Source organism: Bidens hawaiensis, unplaced genomic scaffold, assembly GCF_021521415.1.
Source record: "Bidens hawaiensis isolate Kalapana, Puna unplaced genomic scaffold, B.hawaiensis_p1.1 tig00075669_1, whole genome shotgun sequence".
Taxonomy (NCBI): Eukaryota; Viridiplantae; Streptophyta; class Magnoliopsida; order Asterales; family Asteraceae; genus Bidens; species Bidens hawaiensis.
This window is the reverse complement of record NW_027503110.1, coordinates 5,255-27,386: the sequence shown is the minus strand read 5'-3', so window position 1 is coordinate 27,386 and position 22,132 is coordinate 5,255. Positions and strand designations below refer to the sequence as shown.

The 22,132-nt window shown below is 37.3% G+C and overlaps 2 protein-coding genes across 2 annotated transcripts; one reads left to right on the top strand and one right to left on the bottom strand.

Annotated features, from left to right (window-relative positions):
* Window positions 1-1,240: 1,240 nt before the first annotated feature.
* Window positions 1,241-5,770, top strand: LOC143606585 (dnaJ protein ERDJ3A). Its single transcript, XM_077082308.1, has 7 exons — window positions 1,241-1,324; window positions 1,586-1,641; window positions 2,095-2,168; window positions 2,452-2,951; window positions 3,391-3,732; window positions 4,520-4,885; window positions 5,500-5,770. The coding sequence occupies exons 1-7, from the start codon at window positions 1,241-1,243 to the stop codon at window positions 5,767-5,769; spliced, it is 1,692 nt and encodes a 563-aa protein (XP_076938423.1). The 3' UTR covers window position 5,770.
* Window positions 5,771-10,156: 4,386 nt separating this feature from the next.
* Window positions 10,157-14,748, bottom strand: LOC143606584 (transcription factor bHLH140-like). Its single transcript, XM_077082307.1, has 6 exons — window positions 14,715-14,748; window positions 14,454-14,596; window positions 12,679-13,586; window positions 11,540-12,044; window positions 10,783-10,953; window positions 10,157-10,508 (listed from the first exon to the last, which is right to left on the bottom strand). The coding sequence occupies exons 1-6, from the start codon at window positions 14,746-14,748 to the stop codon at window positions 10,170-10,172; spliced, it is 2,100 nt and encodes a 699-aa protein (XP_076938422.1). The 3' UTR covers window positions 10,157-10,169.
* Window positions 14,749-22,132: the final 7,384 nt, after the last annotated feature.

The window sequence follows — 22,132 nt, the reverse complement described above, 5'->3', positions numbered from 1 at the left end:
ACTCCGTACACGGACCCCATTGGCTATAGGTAGCCCGAGCCGGCCACGAGTCCGGACGGACGGAGCCCCTAGCGGTCCACCAATTAAGGGATTCTCCGGATAAAACCCGATCCCCACGCCTGCCAAACGGCACGACAGCGAGGAGCCGGTAAAACCGGGTGAGATCAGGACTGAAACCCTGGCAAACCAGGGTCATCCCTCATATCTCCCATATAAATTACCAATTTCAGAGGTGTTACTGTCCTTTTACATATTTGTTTACATTGTTGTTATTATTACGTCGAGCTAAACCCCTTATATGACTAAAAATAAATAAGAATAAACAAACGGATAATATATTGGATTCAAACATAGGAATCGTGAAATGTTGTATATGTTAGGGATGAGCAGAACGGTACCGGTACCGAATCGGTACCGCGGGTACTAAGGTTTTGAGTTTTCGGGACCGGATAAGGTACCGGTATTTCCCGAATTTTACCTCAAATATCGGTACCGTACCGGTACCAAACAATTGCAATTTTCGGGATCGGGATTTTCGGTACTGGTACCGGTACGGTACCGAGCTCATCCCTAATATATGTTATCAAACAAACACATAATAACAATAATATAAACAAACATGTAAAGGACAGTAACACCCATAAGTTAATGTTGAATTTAGACCGAGTTAACAATTTGGACGAAATTGGAAACGGTTGAGAAAAATCGAGGGTCTACTTGCGAATAAAAGTATTTTTGAACGAAATTTGCAAATATGACCAAAACTCATGGACGATTTTGGCACTTTACTCATATAATAGAGAAATAGTGAAAACATGTCTACCCCTGACTTAACGATTAAATTTAACAATGTTAGTGATTTGAATGTAATTGACAAGAATTGAAAGACATAGAGGGTCCATATATAAAAATAAACTTTTGGACTAAATTCGTAATATTTACCAAACCACAAGGATGAAAATGACAATTTACTTTAAAAGTATAAAAAAATGATGATGACGTCAATGACATGAAATACTGAATTCCTATTGGTCGATATTCGTGTAGCAACCTACAAACGCCACGTAGTCCTCATATTAAACTGCTTCGAACCCTCCCGAGCTTTCTTCTTTTCTTTCTTTTTTCTTTTTTTTGTAACTATATATATTATGATTATCATTCCATCAACAAACAAAACAAATATAATATAATAATAATAATAATATTTACTTCTGAAACCGATTATTATCTTTAACAAACCATGATCAAACTGTTTACATTGGTTACATGTTGGTTGTTGTTGTTCTTCGCTTCTGTTGATTCTAAATCCCTTGATCCTTATAAGGTATTTAAAAATTCTCTCAGTTGTTATATGTATCTTTATTTCTTTTTCTTTCAAATTGAAATTGCAACTAGAAAGTGGATGGATTCAGTTTGGGTTTAATTTGAAATATAGAGTTATTTTAGGGATTTTAATTTCACCAATTTTAACGGAAAGGTTTGCGATTAGATAGAATTTTGAGAAGAGAGTGGCTTAGGTTAGGAAGACAAAATAAATGAGATAATTTATTATTTAATTTAAAGCATGTCTGTCTGTGTGATGCAGGTTCTAGGAGTTGAAAAGGATGCAACTCAGAGGCAAATTCAGAAAGCTTTCCACAAGTAAGCATCTTCTTTTCTTAATTTCTTTCCTATTTAGTTTTGCATATCATCATCGTACTCAGTATATCCCGCTAATAGCAAAGCTATGGTAGGGTTTGAGTAGGGTAAGATGTAGACAGCCTTACCTCTACCCGTAGGAATAGAGAGGCTGCTTCTGGTGAGACCCCGACTCGATAGTAGTTTTGCATCAAGCCCCAAGGCACATAACACTCAACCATTGGCACACCGGCTGATTGGTGCACGTACCCTTGTATTTCGGCTATCAACACCACCACATGATGCATGATTAACCTTCCGTCACTTTTAACATTATTTTCACGAGATTAGTCAAAATTAGTGCAATATCACTTTTGCCCACCTGTGGGTTCACACATATATACATTATATGCGCGCACCACAAGCAGGGCCATTTAGTTTTGCATATATTATATTCATATTCTCATTCTCTTGTAGGCTCTCTCTTCAGTATCATCCTGATAAGAACAAAAACAAGGGGGCTCAAGAGAAGTTTTCTGAGATAAATAACGGTATGCTCTGCATTTCTCACAAGTTCTTTATGTTTATGTTTGTCAATTATGTTTGTTCGTGAACTGTTTGTTCGGTTCGTTTACCAGCCTTGAGTATCTTGAATGTAACATGGTTACCATAATATTATTTTACCATTACTGTATATCTTGCTTAAATCATTCTGTAATTGCTGTTGCCATATAATATAACCAAACTGTTTTCCCATTTTACCCTTTTCCAGCGTACGAAATATTATCCGATGAAGATATAACCAAACTGTTTTCCCATTTTACCCTTTGCCAGCGTACGAAATATTATCCGATGAAGAGAAAAGAAAGAATTACGACATGTTTGGGGACGCACGGGGAAGCCCTGGATTCGATGGTGGTGATGGCGGACACACCTTCTTTAGAAGTGGTGGGCCCGGTCAAAGTGGGTTCACATTCTCGCCCGATGATTGGCAAACAATGGGTGGTCAGCGCGCCAATTCAAAATCATACTCATTCTCCTTTGGTGGCAATAGTGGCGGCGGTGGTTTTGATGTTGGTGACATCTTTTCCAACTTTTTCGGTGGCGGCATGGGCGGCGGAGGGCAGTTTGGGAATTTTGGAGGGTCACGTGCGGGTTCTAGCAATTCTCGAAAAAGCAGCATAATGTCTGTTAATTCTCAAACTTATAAGAAACAAGTAATTGATAAGGGGATGACGTGGATATTATTATCTTATACTCCATCAATAAGAGGAATGCAACATTATGAATCTATCATAGAGGATGTTGCCAGCTCACTGAAAGACGCTTTAGAGGTGATTATCTTATCGCTTCTTTTGGTTAAATAATCAGAATTTGATTATGATTATTAGGCCTGTAAACAAATTGAACGAGCCGTTCAGCTGGAAGTTTGTTCAATTAACCAATGAACATGAACAAAAGTTTTTGATCATTTCGTTGAACGGACGAACATGAACACTTCATTTGTGTTCGTTTGCATTTGTGAACTGGTCGTTTATACTATTAACTAGCGTGTTCATTTTTTTAACGAACAAACATGAACTAGGAAACCCCGTTCGTTTAGCAGTTCTTGTTCAGTCATTTGTTCAGTTAAAGTTAGTGAAACATGAATGTGCCCGGTTTGTGTGTTTGTTCAGTTTATTTCCAGGCTAATGATTAAACACGCCTTTATTTTTAATTTGGTATACAGTTTGGTTACTTGTGTAGTAACATTTGTGTTATTAAAACTACTAGGTTGCAAGTGTGAACTGTGAAGTAGAATCATCTTTATGTAAGGAACTCGGTTTGAACCCAAGAAATAGGCCTCGGATTTATGTTTATTCATACAAAGCTAGTGAAAGTGGTTCATTGGTTGAGTACACGGGTGATATAGCGGTTAAAGATTTGAAGTCATTTGTTCAAGATCATCTGCCAAGGTTTTCAAAACGTGTCACGTGGACCCAGTTTGAGGCAGAATCCAGGACCACGGGATCTTTACCTAAAGTGATGCTTCTTTCTACTAAGAAAGATACTCCAGTTATATGGCGTGCGCTTAGTGGATTGTATCGCAAGCGTGTTATCTTTTATGATGTTAAGGTAAGTAACCTTTAAATTTAATTACATTGTGTTAGTTGGTTGTGATAATTAGTTTATAATTTTGTTCTTGGATGGGTCTGGCGTCTGATATATCATGCATTTTTTGATCAGTTATTTTTAAATTATGCATTCATAGAGGCTCTACATTTTGCAAGAACATGCCATGTCTGATTATTTTTATTAATTTCTTAAATAGTTATAATTTTCCAGAACATTCAAACAACCTTTTAGGGTTGTACACGGGTGGGTTTTGTACTCAAACCTAACCAAAAACCGAAGTTTTTGAGAACCTTTTGGTTTCAGGTTTTTTGGTTTTTACAATTGGCTCGATTTGGTATCAGCTTTTTTTTTTCTTTTTTTTTTTTTGGGTTTGAAATTTTTGTGTGAAAAAATGGCCCATATAATGAATTTGGGCCTGAACCTTTGGGCCTAGATCTTTTTGTTAATTAAGAATTAAATGCTTATTATACATTTGGATCTAAATTTTTTTTCTACACCATATATAATTTTATTTTTGAATCTATTTATAAATTAGCATTCAAAAATAAAAGTTGTAATCCATAATTTCAGTAACAAAGGTCAGTTTCTTTGGTGGTTACGTGTTTAGTTTGGTCATTCGTTTTATGAAAAAGTATTAAACCTAAACTGTCAATTTCGGGTTGGGTTCAGTTATGTCGGTTATTTCAGTTATGGATCCGTTACTTTCGTTTCATGCACCTATTTCCTAAATATGTTTCAAGGAGAACTAAGAATCGTCGGTACCTAATTCAAGAATTATTATTTTTAGGTCCAAGATACTTCTGATCCAGCAGTAAAAAAACTCGATGTGAATGAAGTACCAGCTGTCGTTGGTTGGCTATCAAATGGGGAGAAGCAGATTCTGAAAACCAGGATCCATGGGAAGGATATGAAATCAACAATTAAGGAAATTAGTATATTATTAGATGATTTTGAGAAGAAAAACAAGAAGTTAGCAGCTTCATCTCAGAGTAAGAAGCAAAATGCTGACTCAGATTCAGATAAAGAACACGCAGTTCCTTTGTTGACCGCCACAAATTTTGACACTGTTTGTTGGGAGAAAACACCTGTATGTATTATTGGCGTATTCAGATCATCTAAAGGACGGAAAAAGCTGCATACCATACTCTCATCCGTAAGTTTATTATTCTTTAGCAGTCTTATATTTATTTAATTCTCTTGGTTTTGTTTTGCATGGTAATTCGGTATGTGTAGGGTTAGTTGACTGAACGCTTCAATGAACGGTTTTATAAAAAAAATCATCAGTGTGTTAAACATGGTTATGAAGACTATTTCTATTTATGGCAATAATAGTCGTATTTTTTTAATTCAACAACTTTGGAGGGTTAAATCATAGGTTTGTCACGAACACAACAAGTTTAACCTTAAAAAATCATTTTTTAATGTTTTTGCATATTAATACTTTAAATTGCAAATTTACAACAAAAAAGTTGAAAATGTAAACACTTACAATTACAATTTAAACTAGAAAACCTGATGCCAAATTCTCTTGTTATAGAATAAAACATATTTTAAAAGACATTTAAAAAATAACCTGGTTGAACAGGCTAACCCGTCCGGTTGGCCTGGACCTGACCCGCTTAGCTAAACGTGTTCGCGGGTTCAACTCGAATCATCTGATGCATAAGAGGTGTCAAATGATTAGTTTCATATTGAAATTGGCCAGGATTTTGGATACTTTGACCTTTAAGACAAATGAATAAAGATATATTTTTCTTGTATATGCAGGTATCACAGAAATCACTAGTAAGGAACACGAGGGACTCGGTTTCTTATGGTCTTTTGGATGCTTCAAGTCAAACTTCATTTTTATACGCGTTCGATAAATCAGGGTTTAAATCATCAGATCGGCTGTTGATCGCGTATAAACCCCGTAAGTCAAAGTTTTCAGCCTTTACAGGAGATGTAACTTCTGAGGAAGTCGAGAAGTTCATCGGTTCGATTCTTAATGGTGATGTACAGTTTAGTAAGACAAGGCAAAAACCCACATTTAAGTGAACATTTTATTTAGTTTGTTTGCAATGTGCATTGGATGTGGATGAGTAAAACCTTTCTTTATGAGAAGTTTGTATAGATCTATGGTTTAAAATACTTTTTAACCTTTTAGAGCATTCCCAATCGGTTTTCAATGTATACTCCATTTTTTAGAGTATGGTTTTGAGTGGCTATGTATAGATGAGGCTATTCATGAAATATTCATGGTTAAATTTGGAAAATCATTGTTTACAATCTAAAATTTTATTCGTGGTTAAATTTGGAGAAACACGGTTCATTCTAAAATTTTTTAATGTTTTTTAAGTGGCTGTGAGTGAAGGGAAGATAAAAGATAATAATAACGATATAAAAAGTATTACTTAATTGGAAAGTAGAAAGAAAATATAGTGATTTTTAATGTAATTTTATAGATGCAGATAAAGAATGAATTGAGAATGCTCACTTGTTTGAATATACTAGCTCGGGGCATGCTCGATGCGGCGAGGTATGCATGCAAACATGACATCGAATGTGTAACCGGTGTTACCATTTCAGTATGTGCGTGACTTCACAAAAGTGTGTGCGTAACCTGGCGTAGTACGCTTGTAATGTGGCATTGGAAGCTTAACTAGTATTAGTAAGCACGTCATACAATGAATGTAGGTGCGAAATCAGGTGTCAGTGTGCACGTAAAGCTAAATTGATTGCGTCTTGACCCACAACCCGTTCCGCCTGAAATATGTTCTGACTTGACCCCTTTCGAGCCGAACCCGCCCAGCCCGACCCAAACCAAATTAACCTTTTTTATATCGACCCATTCTAACCTTAGCATTTTCGACCCATGACCCAAATGGCCGAACCTGCCCAACATGTTTGACGGTTCCTAATGGTAATCACGTAACATATTAAGTTTATAAAATGAAAAAAAGTATAGCAATACCATGCTCAAATTAAAGAGAATAAAATACTCGTTTTTATAGTATAATGTTTTTTAAATAATATTAACGTGTGAAAAAAGTTATAAACGTTTAAATGTCGTGGGATAGTTAGTTTAAAATGACGGATATATATGTAATTACTCTATAAATTAACAAAATGTGATTAAAGTTAAAGGACCAATTATTTTTTAATAAATTAAAATCAATATACATCATTTTGCTAAAAGACAAAATTATTAAAAGACAAAATTGTCCTTAAAATGTGTTAATTTTATATATTATGGTTTGTATTTAAAGCAATAAGTTTAGTATCTTTTAAAATTTATAAGATCCTTCACTCATCCTTTATATATTTAAAAAAGAAGTTTCGAATAAAATCAAGATGTATTACATTTGATATCTTCTAACAATTTTGGTGCCGCTAAGCCGCCATTGGGCCACTTGGCGGCACCATACTTGTCCACAACATTTGCTATTTTTTTTTGGTTATCATAACGAACATAATGGAACCTGACCATATAACAATTCTGTTTTTTCTTTTGTTTGTTTTAATTCCGATATCATAACGAATGTAACGGAAACCGACCGAATTCGCATAGACTCAACGTCTCAACGCACAGGACCAACAACGCTCGATTTACCAACGCTCGAGTTTACCGACCGACACTACTCTATTGGTTCACCCAATTTTTATACTTTTTTCTCTTTTTAGCTCCGGTACCGTGACAAACGTAGCCTAGCAAGAACCGACCGAATTTGTGTCAAGACACCGCCTTAATGCCCGCACCAATAACGATTGGGCTTTACCACCGCCCAAGTTTTTATCGACCAAACAACCGCCGTTTTAAAGAATTTATTTTTTTATATATGTTAATTTGATGAATATACTTTTTATATGTTAATGGTGTTTGTACCGTAACGAACGTAAACGATACTAACTGAATTCGCGTCAACTCACCGATGTAACGCTCGGGCTTTACCAACACTCAGGTTCTACCGACGCCCGGGTTTCAACATTGAGGTTTTACCAATTGTTCCGGCGCAACGCGCCGGGTGAAAATCTAGTTTGTTTCCAAATAAAATACTAAATAGCAAATTGCTGTTATTGTCGTTTATCTCACAAAAAGATTTTGTTCACATTTAATTTCTCAATTTAGACAGTTAAGCCGTCACTTGATTTGAAAAGAGAAAGACATCCATTTTTTTCCTTCTCCAACTCGCTCACATCATCAAATCACAACCAAAGTTCCACCACTTTCGCATTTCTTCTTTGCATTCCTGATTTACCGCTATATTAATAAAATACATTTATTTTAAGTTGTCATTTATTTTAAAACAATTGAAATCTTTTTATATAATTTTGGTTTTCGAACCTTAAGGTAGATTTAAAAAAAAATTAAATCGTTAGTATATGTAATATTTGAAATCTATTTATATAAATTTGGTTTTCAAACCATAATTATATATTAATTTAGAAATATTGGTTTTAAATAATCTCAACTATACCTTATCTAACGGTCCCAATTTTAAAGTTTGCTGATGAAGGTACAAACTAAAGAGGTATTTGTTTTAAATTGACCGCGACTAACGGATATTAACTCCGTTAGTGATCTGTTGTCGTGGCCCATCTAGGTGTCAAAAAATATTACGTGAAGCTCACGTGGCATCTGATGATGCTGAGTAGGAACACTTTGTTGGATCCACCACTAAACACATCATCTTCATCAATCATCAACACCACTAGTCCACCACCACCGCAACCATAGCTAAAACCCACGACCACCACCATGTCCATTCCCTGCGACCACCACAGTCTCCGGCCGATTATCCGGGATCCTCATCTGAACCCTAGAATCATTTTGCTGTCCTCCGTCTTCTCTAGACCGGAACCCACAATACACCAATAACACCAACAAGGATAAGAAAAACAAGCCTCTTTACAGTCCTTCGTCGTCTCTCGTCCAGTCCGGCCAAACCCCTTTAAACTCCGACCTCCCATTCGACTTCCGGTTCAGCTACATCGAGAGCATACGCCCCTGAGGTGGACCTGATTTCCGGTAAAAAAGTGACCGAGAAGCTTTTGGAAGCTAAGAGGAAGATGATTAGGGACAGGGTTCAAGGCTAAGAGTTGACCAATGTTGAGAGGATTGCCTTGGTGGAGAGTTGTGGGATGCATAAAACCAAAAGACAGATCAATTTGTGTAGTAGTAATTTCATCGCATTATTATTGTTACAAATTGTTACTCTCATGAGGGTTCAGATGACAATTCAGGAGGAAATTGATTCTAGGGTTCAGATGCGAATCTCGGATAATCGGCGGGAGACAGTGGTGGTCGCAGGGAATGTACATGGTGGTGGTCGTAGGTTCCGACTATGGTTGCGGTGGTGGTGGACTAGTGGTGTTGTTGAAGATGATTGATGAAGATGATATGTTTAGTGGTGGGTCCAACAAAATGTTCCTACTAAGCATCATCAGATACCACGTAATACTCAACCATCGGCACACTGGTCGATTGTTGCATGTACCCTTGTCTTTCGGCTATCAACGCCACCACATGATGCCTGATTAGCCTTGCGCCACTTTTAACAGTCCTTCGTCGTCTCTCGTCCAGTCCGGCCAAACCCCTTTAAACTCCGACCTCCCATTCGACTTCCGGTTCAGCTACATCGAGAGCATACGCCCCTGAGGTGGACCTGATTTCCGGTAAAAAAGTGACCGAGAAGCTTTTGGAAGCTAAGAGGAAGATGATTAGGGACAGGGTTCAAGGCTAAGAGTTGACCAATGTTGAGAGGATTGCCTTGGTGGAGAGTTGTGGGATGCATAAAACCAAAAGACAGATCAATTTGTGTAGTAGTAATTTCATCGCATTATTATTGTTACAAATTGTTACTCTCATGAGGGTTCAGATGACAATTCAGGAGGAAATTGATTCTAGGGTTCAGATGCGAATCTCGGATAATCGGCGGGAGACAGTGGTGGTCGCAGGGAATGTACATGGTGGTGGTCGTAGGTTCCGACTATGGTTGCGGTGGTGGTGGACTAGTGGTGTTGTTGAAGATGATTGATGAAGATGATATGTTTAGTGATGGGTCCAACAAAATGTTCCTACTAAGCATCATCAGATACCACGTAATACTCAACCATCGGCACACTGGTCGATTGGTGCATGTACCCTTGTCTTTCGGCTATCAACGCCACCACATGATGCCTGATTAGCCTTGCGCCACTTTTAACGTTATTTTCACGAGATTAGTAAAATAACATCAAAATTGGTGCAATTTCACTTTTGTCCACCCAAGGGTTAACACATATATAGATTATATGCGCGCACCGCAAGCAGGCTGATTTTTAAGTGTCTACAGAATATTCAAGACCAACCAAATACTTCCCAACTATAAAACTTAACCTCTTTTAATCAAAGCACCTGATATTCAAACCAAAGTTACAATAAAACAGTTTGGGTATATAGCACACAACTGATTACCCTAGCAAGCATTATCATCTTTGTTTGGTGCAATCCTCAATAACCGCTCATTTTGCAGTAAGTTGGCAGGAAATGGTGACTTGCAAATGGTGATGTGTGATTTGAGTCTAGGAATGTTTGGATGCGCGCTTCTGCACCGGTTGCATCTCAACCCCATTGACATGAACTTCTCATCCTCGTTTAATGTTGGTTTCCCATTTTCACTGATTTCTTGAATTACATCAACCGAGTCCCTAAAGAAAGGGGTGTTGAATGAGTTCCAGTGTTTCTTGTTCCTGAGATGTTTTGAGTCAAAATCCTGACTTATCACATGAAGGTGTAGTTGTCTCATTGAAGGTGACTGACAAGAAACAAAACCACAAATCAGTTAATATGATTAAACAAATAGATAAAATATTTATATTTAAGGCATATTTGGCTCATTAAATATTTCATATAACATCAAAAGCTTTTTAACCAAAAGTGTGTAACCGAAGACAATGCTGAAAAATCATTCATTTTGCCACCTCTATAATGACAGATAATAAGTTTGACCAAAAAGTCAATTTATTTGCATGTCTCCTTCCCTTTTGCGAATGTTGTTGGTTGAGTATAAGCAATAAAGCAACACGTACCGAATGGTATCCAAGACGGAACACCAATGATTGATTTTCCTTTAAAAAAGTTTCAGCCCACTTCACACCCACCGCGTGCATTGTCCTTAATATAGGAAGATGTTTTCGGTTCACATCCACAAGACGATCAAGACCTTTGGTTCTTGCAATCACCAAAATGTGCTTCTGTGCCTGAAACCCAAATGTGATTCACATTGCATTTTAAGATACACAGGCAACACATAGTGTGTGCGTGTCAGTTAGGGGGGTATAATTATAGGTCTGCATAGGTCGGTTGGAACCAAACCGAACCAACAATTTAACATCCGGTTTTTGGAAAAGGTTCGGTTTCAGTTTTCCGGTTTTCAGTTTTCACTCTGGGCTCAGTTTCGGCTTTTTCAGTTTTGCCATTTGGGTTGAAGCTTTGGGCAAAACAATTGGCCCAATTAATGAATTTGAGCCCAAATTATTTTTGTTAATTAGTGATTAACTGTTACACATTTGAGCCTAAAATTCTTGAACCACACCATCTATTAAAATATCATAACTTAATATTCAAAATTAAAAATCATAATCCATAAATTCGATTTTTACAGGTCTACTTTCACGGGTTCGTTTCAGTGTTTCGGGACAAAACCAAAAATTCTATTTTTGAGAGGAAAACCGAAACCAAACCGTCAGCTTTGCGTTTGGTTTGGTTCGGTTATATCAGTTACATGTCAGTTATTTCAACTTCATGCACACCGCTAGTTAAAGTAATAAAGAAAACAAAAATAACCTTTGGGTAAACATCATTCAAAACCACGACATCATCCAAAACTTCAATGACACCATTCCCATGTTTCTCAGGATGCATTGCCACCTTGTAAAGTGCTTGAGCCCATGTTCCCCAATCCTTGCTCATATTTTTAGATTCATTAACTTCAACAAACCCTTTCAATTTCTTGTTTGACACCTCATAACCAGATGATTTCTCTTGTGCTCTCACAATAGATGCAAAATTTTCAAAAAGAGACGAGTAAGCCTCGCGAAGAACTTTGCATCCAATGTTGTAGTCGTCTTTGAGGCAATTTGGTCTTTTAGGGTTCATATTTGGACCGAGCACATGTATGACATGTGTCACGCCTTGTTTAGAAAACATCGGGGATGTTGAAGGAAGTGGGACTGTAATTGATTTTCCGGGAGTAAGAGATCCGGCCCGTTTCTTGGTTTCAGTCTCCAAATCCAGGCCAGCAGCATCAAATATGGCAGCGTTTACACCTCCTCCGCCGGGTTTTAGCCTCCTGCACAGTTTACATATGGCTCTACAAGTCAAGTTTTAGAGTGGGTAGGGCCTAGTTGTCCTCACAAACACTTTTATGCTAACATAAAAATAATTATTTGTGTGTTAATAAGCACTGTAGAACTATAAACGAGCTGAGCCGAGCCAAAGTGGGCTCAGGCTTAGCTCGTTTACAAACTTAGTCGAGCAGGTTGGTTTATCATAACAAGTTGAGCTAGAGACAGCTCGTGGCTTGTCCAGCCAGCTCATTTATTGTTAATTTTTCTATATTTTACACATTGATGTATATCAAAACTGAAAATAAGATTTCGACACGTGATTACATGAGGCAAAATTTATAATTTATATATGCTAAAATTCGGGTTATGATTTATATATAATAAAACTTGGTCTTTACTCTTAAACGGGCCAAACGACAATTTTCAACACTAAGAGAATTTTCAATATAAAATGTCATACATATTTTACAACTGTATGTATGCATGTGTGTGTGTATAAACTTGAACTTTAATGCAAATGAACCACGAGCCAAGCCGACCTTGGCTCATGCTCGGCTTGGTTCATTTACAAATGAGCCACTTTCAAGCGAGTTTTTTCGAGTGAGCTGCAAGCAAGCCATGAGCTTTAAAATTTACCAGTTGGCAGCATTGGCTATTACATTGCAGTGCAAGCCACCTCCTGACCGAAGCTTTGTAATATCCCCAACAAAAGTAAAAAACTTTGTCGGGTCAATATTCTTCATAACAGCCTTACTCTTCACCATAGACAATATCTTTAACCCATGAGACAAGTCGACCAAAACAAGCCTTCCATTCCCAATCTTGTTCACAAATTCCTCAACCGTCTCAACTATAATCTCAGACGCCTTTTCAATATCAAACTGAAAATCAGCAGTAGATATAAACGGAAATGCTAAAGTTGGAACACCATCTAAAACATGGGTCCCACTTTCTTGACCTTCGTGATTTTCATTGGTAGTTACATTTGATGGCTCAGGTATGGTTTTATCAGATGTTACATTTGATGACTCAGGTATGGTTTTATCAGATGCTACATTACTTGGAGCATCAACTCGTTTTAGAAACTTCATAATTCCAAGTTGAATTTTAGTATCTGTCTTTTTCCCGCCAAATATGCCAGGTGGAAGAACATCTGAAGAAGAAAGTGATCCATATGTATTAACAGCTTCTTGAACATCATTTTCATTTTGACAAATCGTTATTCGTGTAAACCCTTCGTTTAATTTGGGCAATTCTTTCTTTTTAAGCATCTGATTCACAACAGCAGCTGCTCTTCCACCTTGTAAGTTTCCTTCATGCCCGGTTCGTTTAACAGATCGGGATATACAAAGCTTTGCTGGAAGATCAAGAACTACTGCGTGCATGTCTACTTGGTGCGATTCTTTGAGTTTAATGAAATCTGCACGTTGTTCTATGTTAAGATTGCATCGGTCAATTAACATGCTTTTTTCGTCTTTTAGTGAGGTGGATGATAGAGCTAGACATTGTGCTTTTGTTCCCGCTTTGTCATTCCCAATCGTGTCCTGCAGAAGACTACATTCAGTATGGTATATTGGGGACCGAATATTATGACAATGAATTGAATATTCAAATAAAGTTTATGAACTTTTAGGGGAGTGTTTGGAGTTAGTTTCAGCCCTGGTTTTAAAATTCGTGATGCGCTCCGATGCGTTTTGATTCAAAAAGCCGATGTGCTATGCGTACGGATCACATACGCATGCACGGTGTTTGTTATTAAGAGACACTAAACAATTGTTTAGAGATAATGTTTTAACTTGTTAACTTTTAAACACTAAAAAATAAGAGAACAAAACAAATAAACTTAAAAAAAAAAACGTAGTACCACCAAAGAAATTTATGTATAACCAAAATAAGTCTTAACTCTATGTGTACAAGTAGTCTATGAATAAGGTACAAGGAATCTATACATAAACTCACTTTAACTCAGAAACACACGCATCACGCATTATGCGACTTAGCGCGCATCATCCTCACATCAGATGTTTGCAGCACATCATGCGCATCACGCATTATGCGCTCCTGATGCGCTCATTTTAGAACCAAGGTTTCATCTTGTTCTTGGGGCCTTACTTTTTGCCTTAACGCGGTCTGGCAGTATAGTTTCGTTAGGGAGCGTTTAGGCAGGATTCGTGCTGCATTATTCATGCCGCACTATTTCTTTATCTGTTACTAGTATATTTTTCTCACCATATTGTTTTATCACTAGTTTACTGCTATCATTTTTAGTAGTTTTTGTTGTGTCTCGTCAGACTTTATATTATCCGGATACTATAACTTTTCCATCAAGAACATGTTTTGGTTTATCAAATCATGGCAAATAAAGATCAAATGATAAAAAGCAATTATAACAAACATTTTGGTGTGCATACCTGACAAACGCGGAGCCAGGGTCGGGTAGAAACCCGCATAACATGATCACAGAAGGTTGATTTACCACTACCAGGCGCACCGACAAGTATCACCACTAAGGGTTTATTATTATTATTATTATTATTATCTTCTTGTTTGCTATCTGTAAAAAACAAAATCATTCAAAATAGCAGAAAGAATAAGAACATGGGTCGATTTTTATAATTTGGAAATGAAAATGCAATTAAGCGCAAGAGCAACTTGGGTTTTGTAAGGATTACCTTTAGGATTCATGATTTCATCGTCGACTTCCATAATCAATGGCAAAATAAATAGTTTTTGTTTCCCTGTTTGTTCGCAATTGACTCGTTTAAACCTCAAAGGTTTAGGGTTCCTATTTGGGTATTGGAAACAAATTGATGCTGTCAAATTAGGTTAAAAAGGTAAGTACCAAGGAGTTAATTGTACTTTTAAATGTGGATTTAAATCTAAGTGCCATCATCATCATAGAGGACAAAGTCGTCTTTTAACGCATAACCATCATCATCTAAGTGCCAAGTGTTCACATAATACCGAAGTCGTTCATCATCGTCTCAATCTTTATTCATCATCATCATCTCACATACTATACTTTCTTCCTAATTAAAACCCAAATACACAATCTCAAATTTCTTCAATCTTGTAACCAAGAATCCACCAAATGAAACCCATCACTACCACCACCAACAAATTCTTGCCAACATCAATAACCCACTTCAATTCACCATCGTTCTCCCCCAATCCAACCCTAATGTCCAAATTTCAAACCCTAACAACCTCAATCACTTACTCTCCTTGGGCATCCCAAGAGCGGAAAACCCACTTCTGATTTCCCAGAAGCCCATTTGAAAGCAACAATCTTGATCTAAACCCTAACCCTAATATTAAACCAGAGAAAGTGGCGATGGCTGTGGAGTTGGTGGGGGTGGTGATGGAGTGGGTTGGAGGGAGGTGGGGTAGGCGATGAAGATGGGAACGGAGGACGCATGTGTAAAATTACCACCTTGCCAGAGTTAGGGTATTTAGATATGTGTACCACCATAGCCGCCCCACCAGCACAACCATTGATTTTGTCCCCTAGCTACCATGGTCCCTCCACCCCCAAATGCCCAGGATAAGTCAAATATGTGTGGTGATTGACCGATGGTGGTTCTAGACTTGTTGCGTAAGGCCCCGTTCCGGGTAGTGCTACTTTGGTGTTGGATTTACTCATAAACACAGTTTTAAAATAAGAGTTAATTAAAATCTTTCGCGGAATACTTAATATTAAACGTTCTTAAATTACATAAGTACTAGTTCTGAGCAAAATACATTAAGTCTTTAACAATAAAATAAACAACACACGGATCTTCCGTCTTCAATGCCAGTCTTCATTCATTTGCCATGTGTCTCTCCTCAAGCAACCTGCCTCATCCTACTCACCTGCGTGCATACTAAAAGTCAGCTACACTAAGTGAGTTCTAGTTTAACAAGATATAGGATTATTCTTACACATTTGTACCTGTAGGTACCGTTCTTACCTTTGTCATGTTCTTATGTCCTTTCGTCTTACATTCACATTAGTTTATTCTTTCAATTACAAATACTTATTCTTACACGTTCCTTTATGTACAAACAATTATTACTTATACTATTCTTACGTTATTCTTACACTTTCTTGTAAACATACAGTTATTCTTACATTCTTGCATAGATATTATAAGGGTCTGCCACCCCCTCTTGCACAGATATTATAAGGGTCTGCCACCCGACCTCTTGCACCGATATCGTAGAGTCGGCCACTCTATTCTTGCCCAGGTATTATAAGGGTCTGCCACCCTGACTCTTACATCACATTCTTTCTATACTCTTACAATCATGTTGAGTTAACAAACTAGGCACATACAAGTTCTTACAACTTTCTTTCATTCTGACATCAGTTATGCACATTAATCATACACGTATATATTCTACTAGTCTTACAAGTATGCACACAGCCCCGAAAACATTTCAGAGAGAAATGGGGATAGAACTCACATGGGTCCTATCTTTTTCGGAGTTTATGGTTACACCTCTTCTCAGCTGGGCACGGTTAACTGTTTAACAAGTTACGAGCATCAGTTATCTGTCTCTACTACTTCTTACATCTGGGTTAAATGAAACCCTCAACTATGGGGGTCCGGGGGCAGCGCCCCTGGTAGCGGGGTCTAGGGGCTGCAGCCCCTAGCAGGGTCCAAGGGGCAGAGCCCCTGGCTGGGGTCAAGCTTGGAAAAATTTTATTTTCATTAATAAGCCATTTATCAAAAATGCATCAGAAAATGACCCGTTTTACAACAATTTGAAAGAGTTCGCACGGAAGTTCGCTTCGCATGGGAGTTCGCTTCGCATGGGAGTTCGCGTCGAGTTCGCTTCGCATGGGAGTTCGCTTCGTATGGAAGTTCGCTTTGCATGGGAGTTCGCTTCGCATGGAAGTTCGCTTCGCATGAAAGTTCGCTTTTCATGATTGAGCGATGCGAATTCATGGATTCGCATGGCTTGTGCGATGCGAAGTCGTTTTATGTGAATAGAACCTCCTTTTCTTCATTTTTGCCATTTTAAAGCCACTTTACTTCTTGACCCTTCCTTAGGACCCGATCTTTCCCTTTTTATGGGTTTTGGGTTGTACCAACTTGTATACCTGTGTCTTACTAGGTCCAAACACCACCTTTCCTTCCTATATCGCACCCGTTAGGTTACGAATCACCAAGTTTATATTTTTCTAACATCTTACAGCCCTATCTATCATTATATTAAGTTGCATGTCGAATCCAACCTTAAAAAAACTTAACCTTTTAGCCGAACTCACCTTTTGGCCTTCGAGTTCGGGTTCAGATCTGGACAACATGTAGATCTAGACGTGTTCTTGTTGTTTGAATACACTTGAACGACAAAATCTTCCTTACTTTAACCCGGGTTTGGATTAGGGTCTTGAGAGAGAGAGAGAGAGTGTGTGGAGGTAAAGAAAATGGTGAAAATGTGGAGGGGTTGGGTTTATATAGGGAGCTATGGGCCCCACAACCCACTCCCAATTCCAACTCCAATTATTATCCAAATATTTACAAACACAATTAATCAAAACATTTCTTCATTATTATTAACAAAATAGGATGTTACATGTTAGCAATGGAGAGTGTTCTGAATTGGAATGGTATAAGATACTGAAAGGGATTGAGGATGAAGAATGCATGTCGGTTAATGATGTCACACCCCAACCTACACCGGAATATGCCAGGGCATGAGTGATTACACAGTAGCTCACAAGCCAGTATTAATAATAATGACAATAACTAATTAATGTATTTCATAAATCAAAGTATATCACAATACAAACAAAAACAATCCATTATACAAACTAGCTTTATATTTAATGACCTAGAGCCAAAACTAAATGTCTTCTCAAACATCCAATTCTTCAACTAGCAAACCATCAACACACATAAAAATAGTGTTTGATCAATATAAAGTTGAGTGAGCAATACACAAGTTTAGATACATTTATATTGTAAAACAAAACAACTCTTATGTGGACCCTTTCGAGCTAACACAAAGTGTAACGATTCCGACGAAACCAGGTATACTCTAACCGGTAGACAATAGTTACGTTATATTTAATTTCGGGTACATGAATTACCATAGTAATTATACGAGAATACATGGTTCACTGTATTGATTGTACGTGAATATATAATTCAGCGTAGTGAACATGCGATTAATCGATCGATAGTTATTGAAACCCGAACGAATCGAGGGTTCAATTATAGACGAGATATATGATATTTAGTGATGTTTACGAAGTATTAAAGCTTCGGGATAAGTGAATTAAAGCTCAGAAAAAGAATTTTCGATTTAATGGTACTTCGGTACGTTAAACGAAACCTTTAATACCAAACCGAGCAAGAGACGATCGATCAAGCCGAAAAAGATGCGCGATTATTAATAATATGATGTTCTAAGATAATAAATGCCATGGTTTAAGTTTTTAAAGTTTTTAAATCGGTTTTATATAAATTTCATTTTTAAGCCGAAAAACGACCGTTTTAGCCTCGTTTTAAGCTAAATTAAACATTTAACCGAAAAACGAACTGAACCAGATTATCCAAAACATTATCCAGATTTCAGAAATCCAAATATGTGGCTAGAAATGGAGAGGTGGGTCCCACCCCACCCCCCTTGAGTTCCGATCGGACCATAAGGGTTTATACCCTTCCTTTATTTTTTTTAACAAACATTCCATATCCATCTTCAATTCTCTCCACATCATGATCAAAAATCCAGAATTTTTGCAAGAAAACCGAGGTAAAAATCGAGTTATTTACGTTTTCATCTTCGTTTCTTGAGTTTGTTTGCAAGAAAATGAGGTTTCAAAGATGAAAACTGATTCTTGCATGATCAAGTGATGTATACGGGTTATACAAGGGATCTTGGTCCAAGAAAGGAGTTAAACGAATCAAAAACGAATTTTTACGGTTTAAACTTTAGTTTTGAAACAATAACCGAAACTATAGTGTAAGAGGCTTGATCGTGAGTGTAACTTGCTTGGTATTGTGGTACGTTGATTGTAGGTTCTGTATTTAGTGGTAGATAAGGCGGAAAAACGAGTTTGTAGCTTGTAGTGGCGGAGATCGAAAGTTAAATTCGGTTTATGTTCTGTTATGGATTTTTGGACAGATTGTGGATGGTTTAGAGTCAGGTCATGAAATTTTACTGAGGTGTTAAATACATGAGAATATGAGTTCTGTGAAATTTTGGTAATTTTTGGACAAAGGATGAATATTTGGTGAATTTAATGCTCGGTTTTGGATAAAAATGGTGAAAAATAGTTAAATATCATGAAATATTCTGGAAAATTGCAGATAAGCTTTTTATATCATGTAAAAGTCACACACAAAATTTTAGGTCAGTTGGAGAAGTCTAAGTAGGCTTTTCGGTTAAACAAGTTCTAGGGTTTTCTAGCTCGGTTTTAGTGAAAATGGCATGTAAAAAGAGATTTTGATTCTGGAAAAATTACAGGGGACTATGTGGATGGCAGGGGTCATCCAGGAAAAATTTGGGATTTTTCTAAGGTCGTTTGTTATTTACGACATATTTAGTGTTTAAATGGTGTTTAAAAATAGATAAATAAATTTTAAATATAAAAATTAATTCTGGAAATATTTTTATAAATTTCCCCACTGTCAAAATGTTATTTGTGCAAAATCTCAAGATCCGAGGATGAACGGATATTTATTTGGAATAAAAGTGAACTTTTATAATATAAAACGCGTAAACCAGCAAAGTTCGGGTAGACGAGCTGACTGGTGTATAAAAACCCTAAAAAATGAACTATTTTCATATAACTGAGTTAAACAAGTAAAAATAAATTATCCGAAAATAATTCGGATGATTTGGGTAATTTTAAACGATAAAACAGTTTCCGGTGCACTAAAGACGGAAACGGGTCCCGCGGCCAATCGGGGCGTCTAAACCGAGCTCTAATTTCACAACTTTAAATAAATTATCAGTCAACGACTATTTTCGGATCGTGTGTGTCCAAGCTCATTTTTGAAACGTAAAAACGGATAATCGTGCTAGGTACGCAAAACGGGGAAAACAAACTAATGGTAATTTGACTATTGAACTCTAAACGATATCACAATCTGAGTCCGGAGAAGTGTTTCTGGGTTAACATTGCCCCCGGAATGGGTACAGTACTGGGTTACAGTGTCCCCAGATGTACCGGTCAACACGGTTAAAGTTATATTAATAGTGAGTGTATAGTAACGATCGTAGGGATCGTATTACAGATTGGACGTGTTAACTGATAATGATTGTTGTTACCTGCTTGCATGTGCTAAGGTGAGTTTCACGAGCCCCTTTTTCTGAATTGTTTTTAAATATTTTCCCGGGGCGGAAGCATGTTACTACTGAAATGTTTAAGTACATACTGAACGCATGGATTTGCGTGTATTTACATATATTTTATTGTACGGGAATCGTACGAAAATGTACTAAGATGGTAATTGTCTGAGTTGCTAACATTCTAAGGCCCCGGAACACGAGTGATTAACTGAAAGCCGGTAGAGTGTGGATAGTACTATTGGTCTGACAAACCCAACTGGTCCGGCATGGATTTGCTGATGTTTCCCAGCCAGTTGCACATGTCTATTTTGTTGTTATATATATTTTGCTATGTAATGTTAGACATAGCGGTTTGGGGCAGGTCCGTGGGCGGAGTATGCCACGGGGGTTGCGTGTGGATAGTCAGAGGTTTCACTTGTGGGCTCAGCATAATTACATCGATAATATTATATTATGATAATGATTTATCATGGTTTACTCAAATTGTGAAACTCACCAACTATTCGTAGTTGACCCGTTTTCTCACATGCTTTTTAGGTACAATTAAGATGAAGTGATTGCTTACGTGCTAAGTGCTTGATGTGTGTAAGATTTGCGTGCGGGATGTTAGGATACATTATAATAAATAGAATTATGTATCGTATTGTATGATGTGTGTATTACCTAGACGGTAATGAAATATGAGATAATGTAATTTGAAGTATATTAATGTATTCAGTTTTCTTTATAAACAATGTGGTTGATATCAGAGGTGTCTGTTGCATCCCGTTTACGTTTCCTCTGCGGTTACGGGGTGTTACAGAAGTTGGTATCAGAGCCATTGGTTATAAAGATTTAAGATGTCTTTAAAAGATACCCGTAGCTCAAGTATTATAGGATCTGAATATCAACTAATAATTTATAGTGACGAGATCTGGATGAACTTGGATGGACAAGTGAGTTATTATGGTCCGGAACATAATAACAGACTTGTCCGCACGAGGGAGTTCAGGGGAAGTCACGGGGTACATTAATAGGTAAAAATGGCAACATATGTGTAAAGTATATAATATTATTTATACGTGCTAATGTGTATATATATATGTACATATCTTGTGGGTATATGTATTGAGAAATAGGACCCGGATAGGGAACCGGGGGATGAAATAATAAAAGTACTGAGGATGCTGAAAATTTCTAGAGCATCGGCTGATGATAAGTCTGACTTATCGGGCCATAGTTATGATAGTACCAAGTTAGATCTCCCGTTTGACATTAACCAGAAATATCTAGTAACCGTCACTCCCAACCAAAATTGATGAATCCCTTACCCTACCAACACCGGTACCGTATATTCTAATAACCCCCTATGTTCACCCGAACCGCCGACCCTCACGTACGGATGGACTTGTACCTGAACCCATTCTTATTCCATTAAGGTAAATAAATAAATAAAATAAAAAAAAATAAATAATAATAATAATAATAAATTTGATAATAAATGAGCAGATAAAAATAATATATAGAAATATATATGTGTATTTCTCACTCTCAAACATATGAGACATACCACCTCCAGATCGAGAATCACCGATTTTAGCGAACCTAGAACGCCTGAGGACATTGACTGAGCAAGTGATAGAGTTTCCCATAATAGTAAATGATAATATTTGAAGGCAACATGGGTTGCGCGATTACCTTGAACCTTGCAACCCCCTATGTTATCCTTACATCCGTTAGATGCCTATACCCATGTATACTCGAATAGAATGATTACCCATACACAAAGAGGTGTTGGAATCATTATAGCATAGTTGGTTGTTCG

Excerpts from the sequence above, each read along its gene's own strand:
- LOC143606584 (XM_077082307.1), bottom strand. The coding sequence starts at position 14,748 with ATGGAAGTCGACGATGAAATCATGAATCCTAAAG. Across the intron at positions 14,597-14,714 it reads TGAAATCATGAATCCTAAAG|ATAGCAAACAAGAAGATAAT; the intron begins GTAATCCTTACA and ends TGTTTTTTACAG. Across the intron at positions 10,954-11,539 it reads TGAATGATGTTTACCCAAAG|GCACAGAAGCACATTTTGGT; the intron begins GTTATTTTTGTT and ends TTTGGGTTTCAG.
- LOC143606585 (XM_077082308.1), top strand. The coding sequence starts at position 1,241 with ATGATCAAACTGTTTACATTGGTTACATGTTGGTTGTTGTTGTTCTTC. Across the intron at positions 3,733-4,519 it reads TTATCTTTTATGATGTTAAG|GTCCAAGATACTTCTGATCC; the intron begins GTAAGTAACCTT and ends TATTATTTTTAG. Across the intron at positions 4,886-5,499 it reads TGCATACCATACTCTCATCC|GTATCACAGAAATCACTAGT; the intron begins GTAAGTTTATTA and ends TTGTATATGCAG.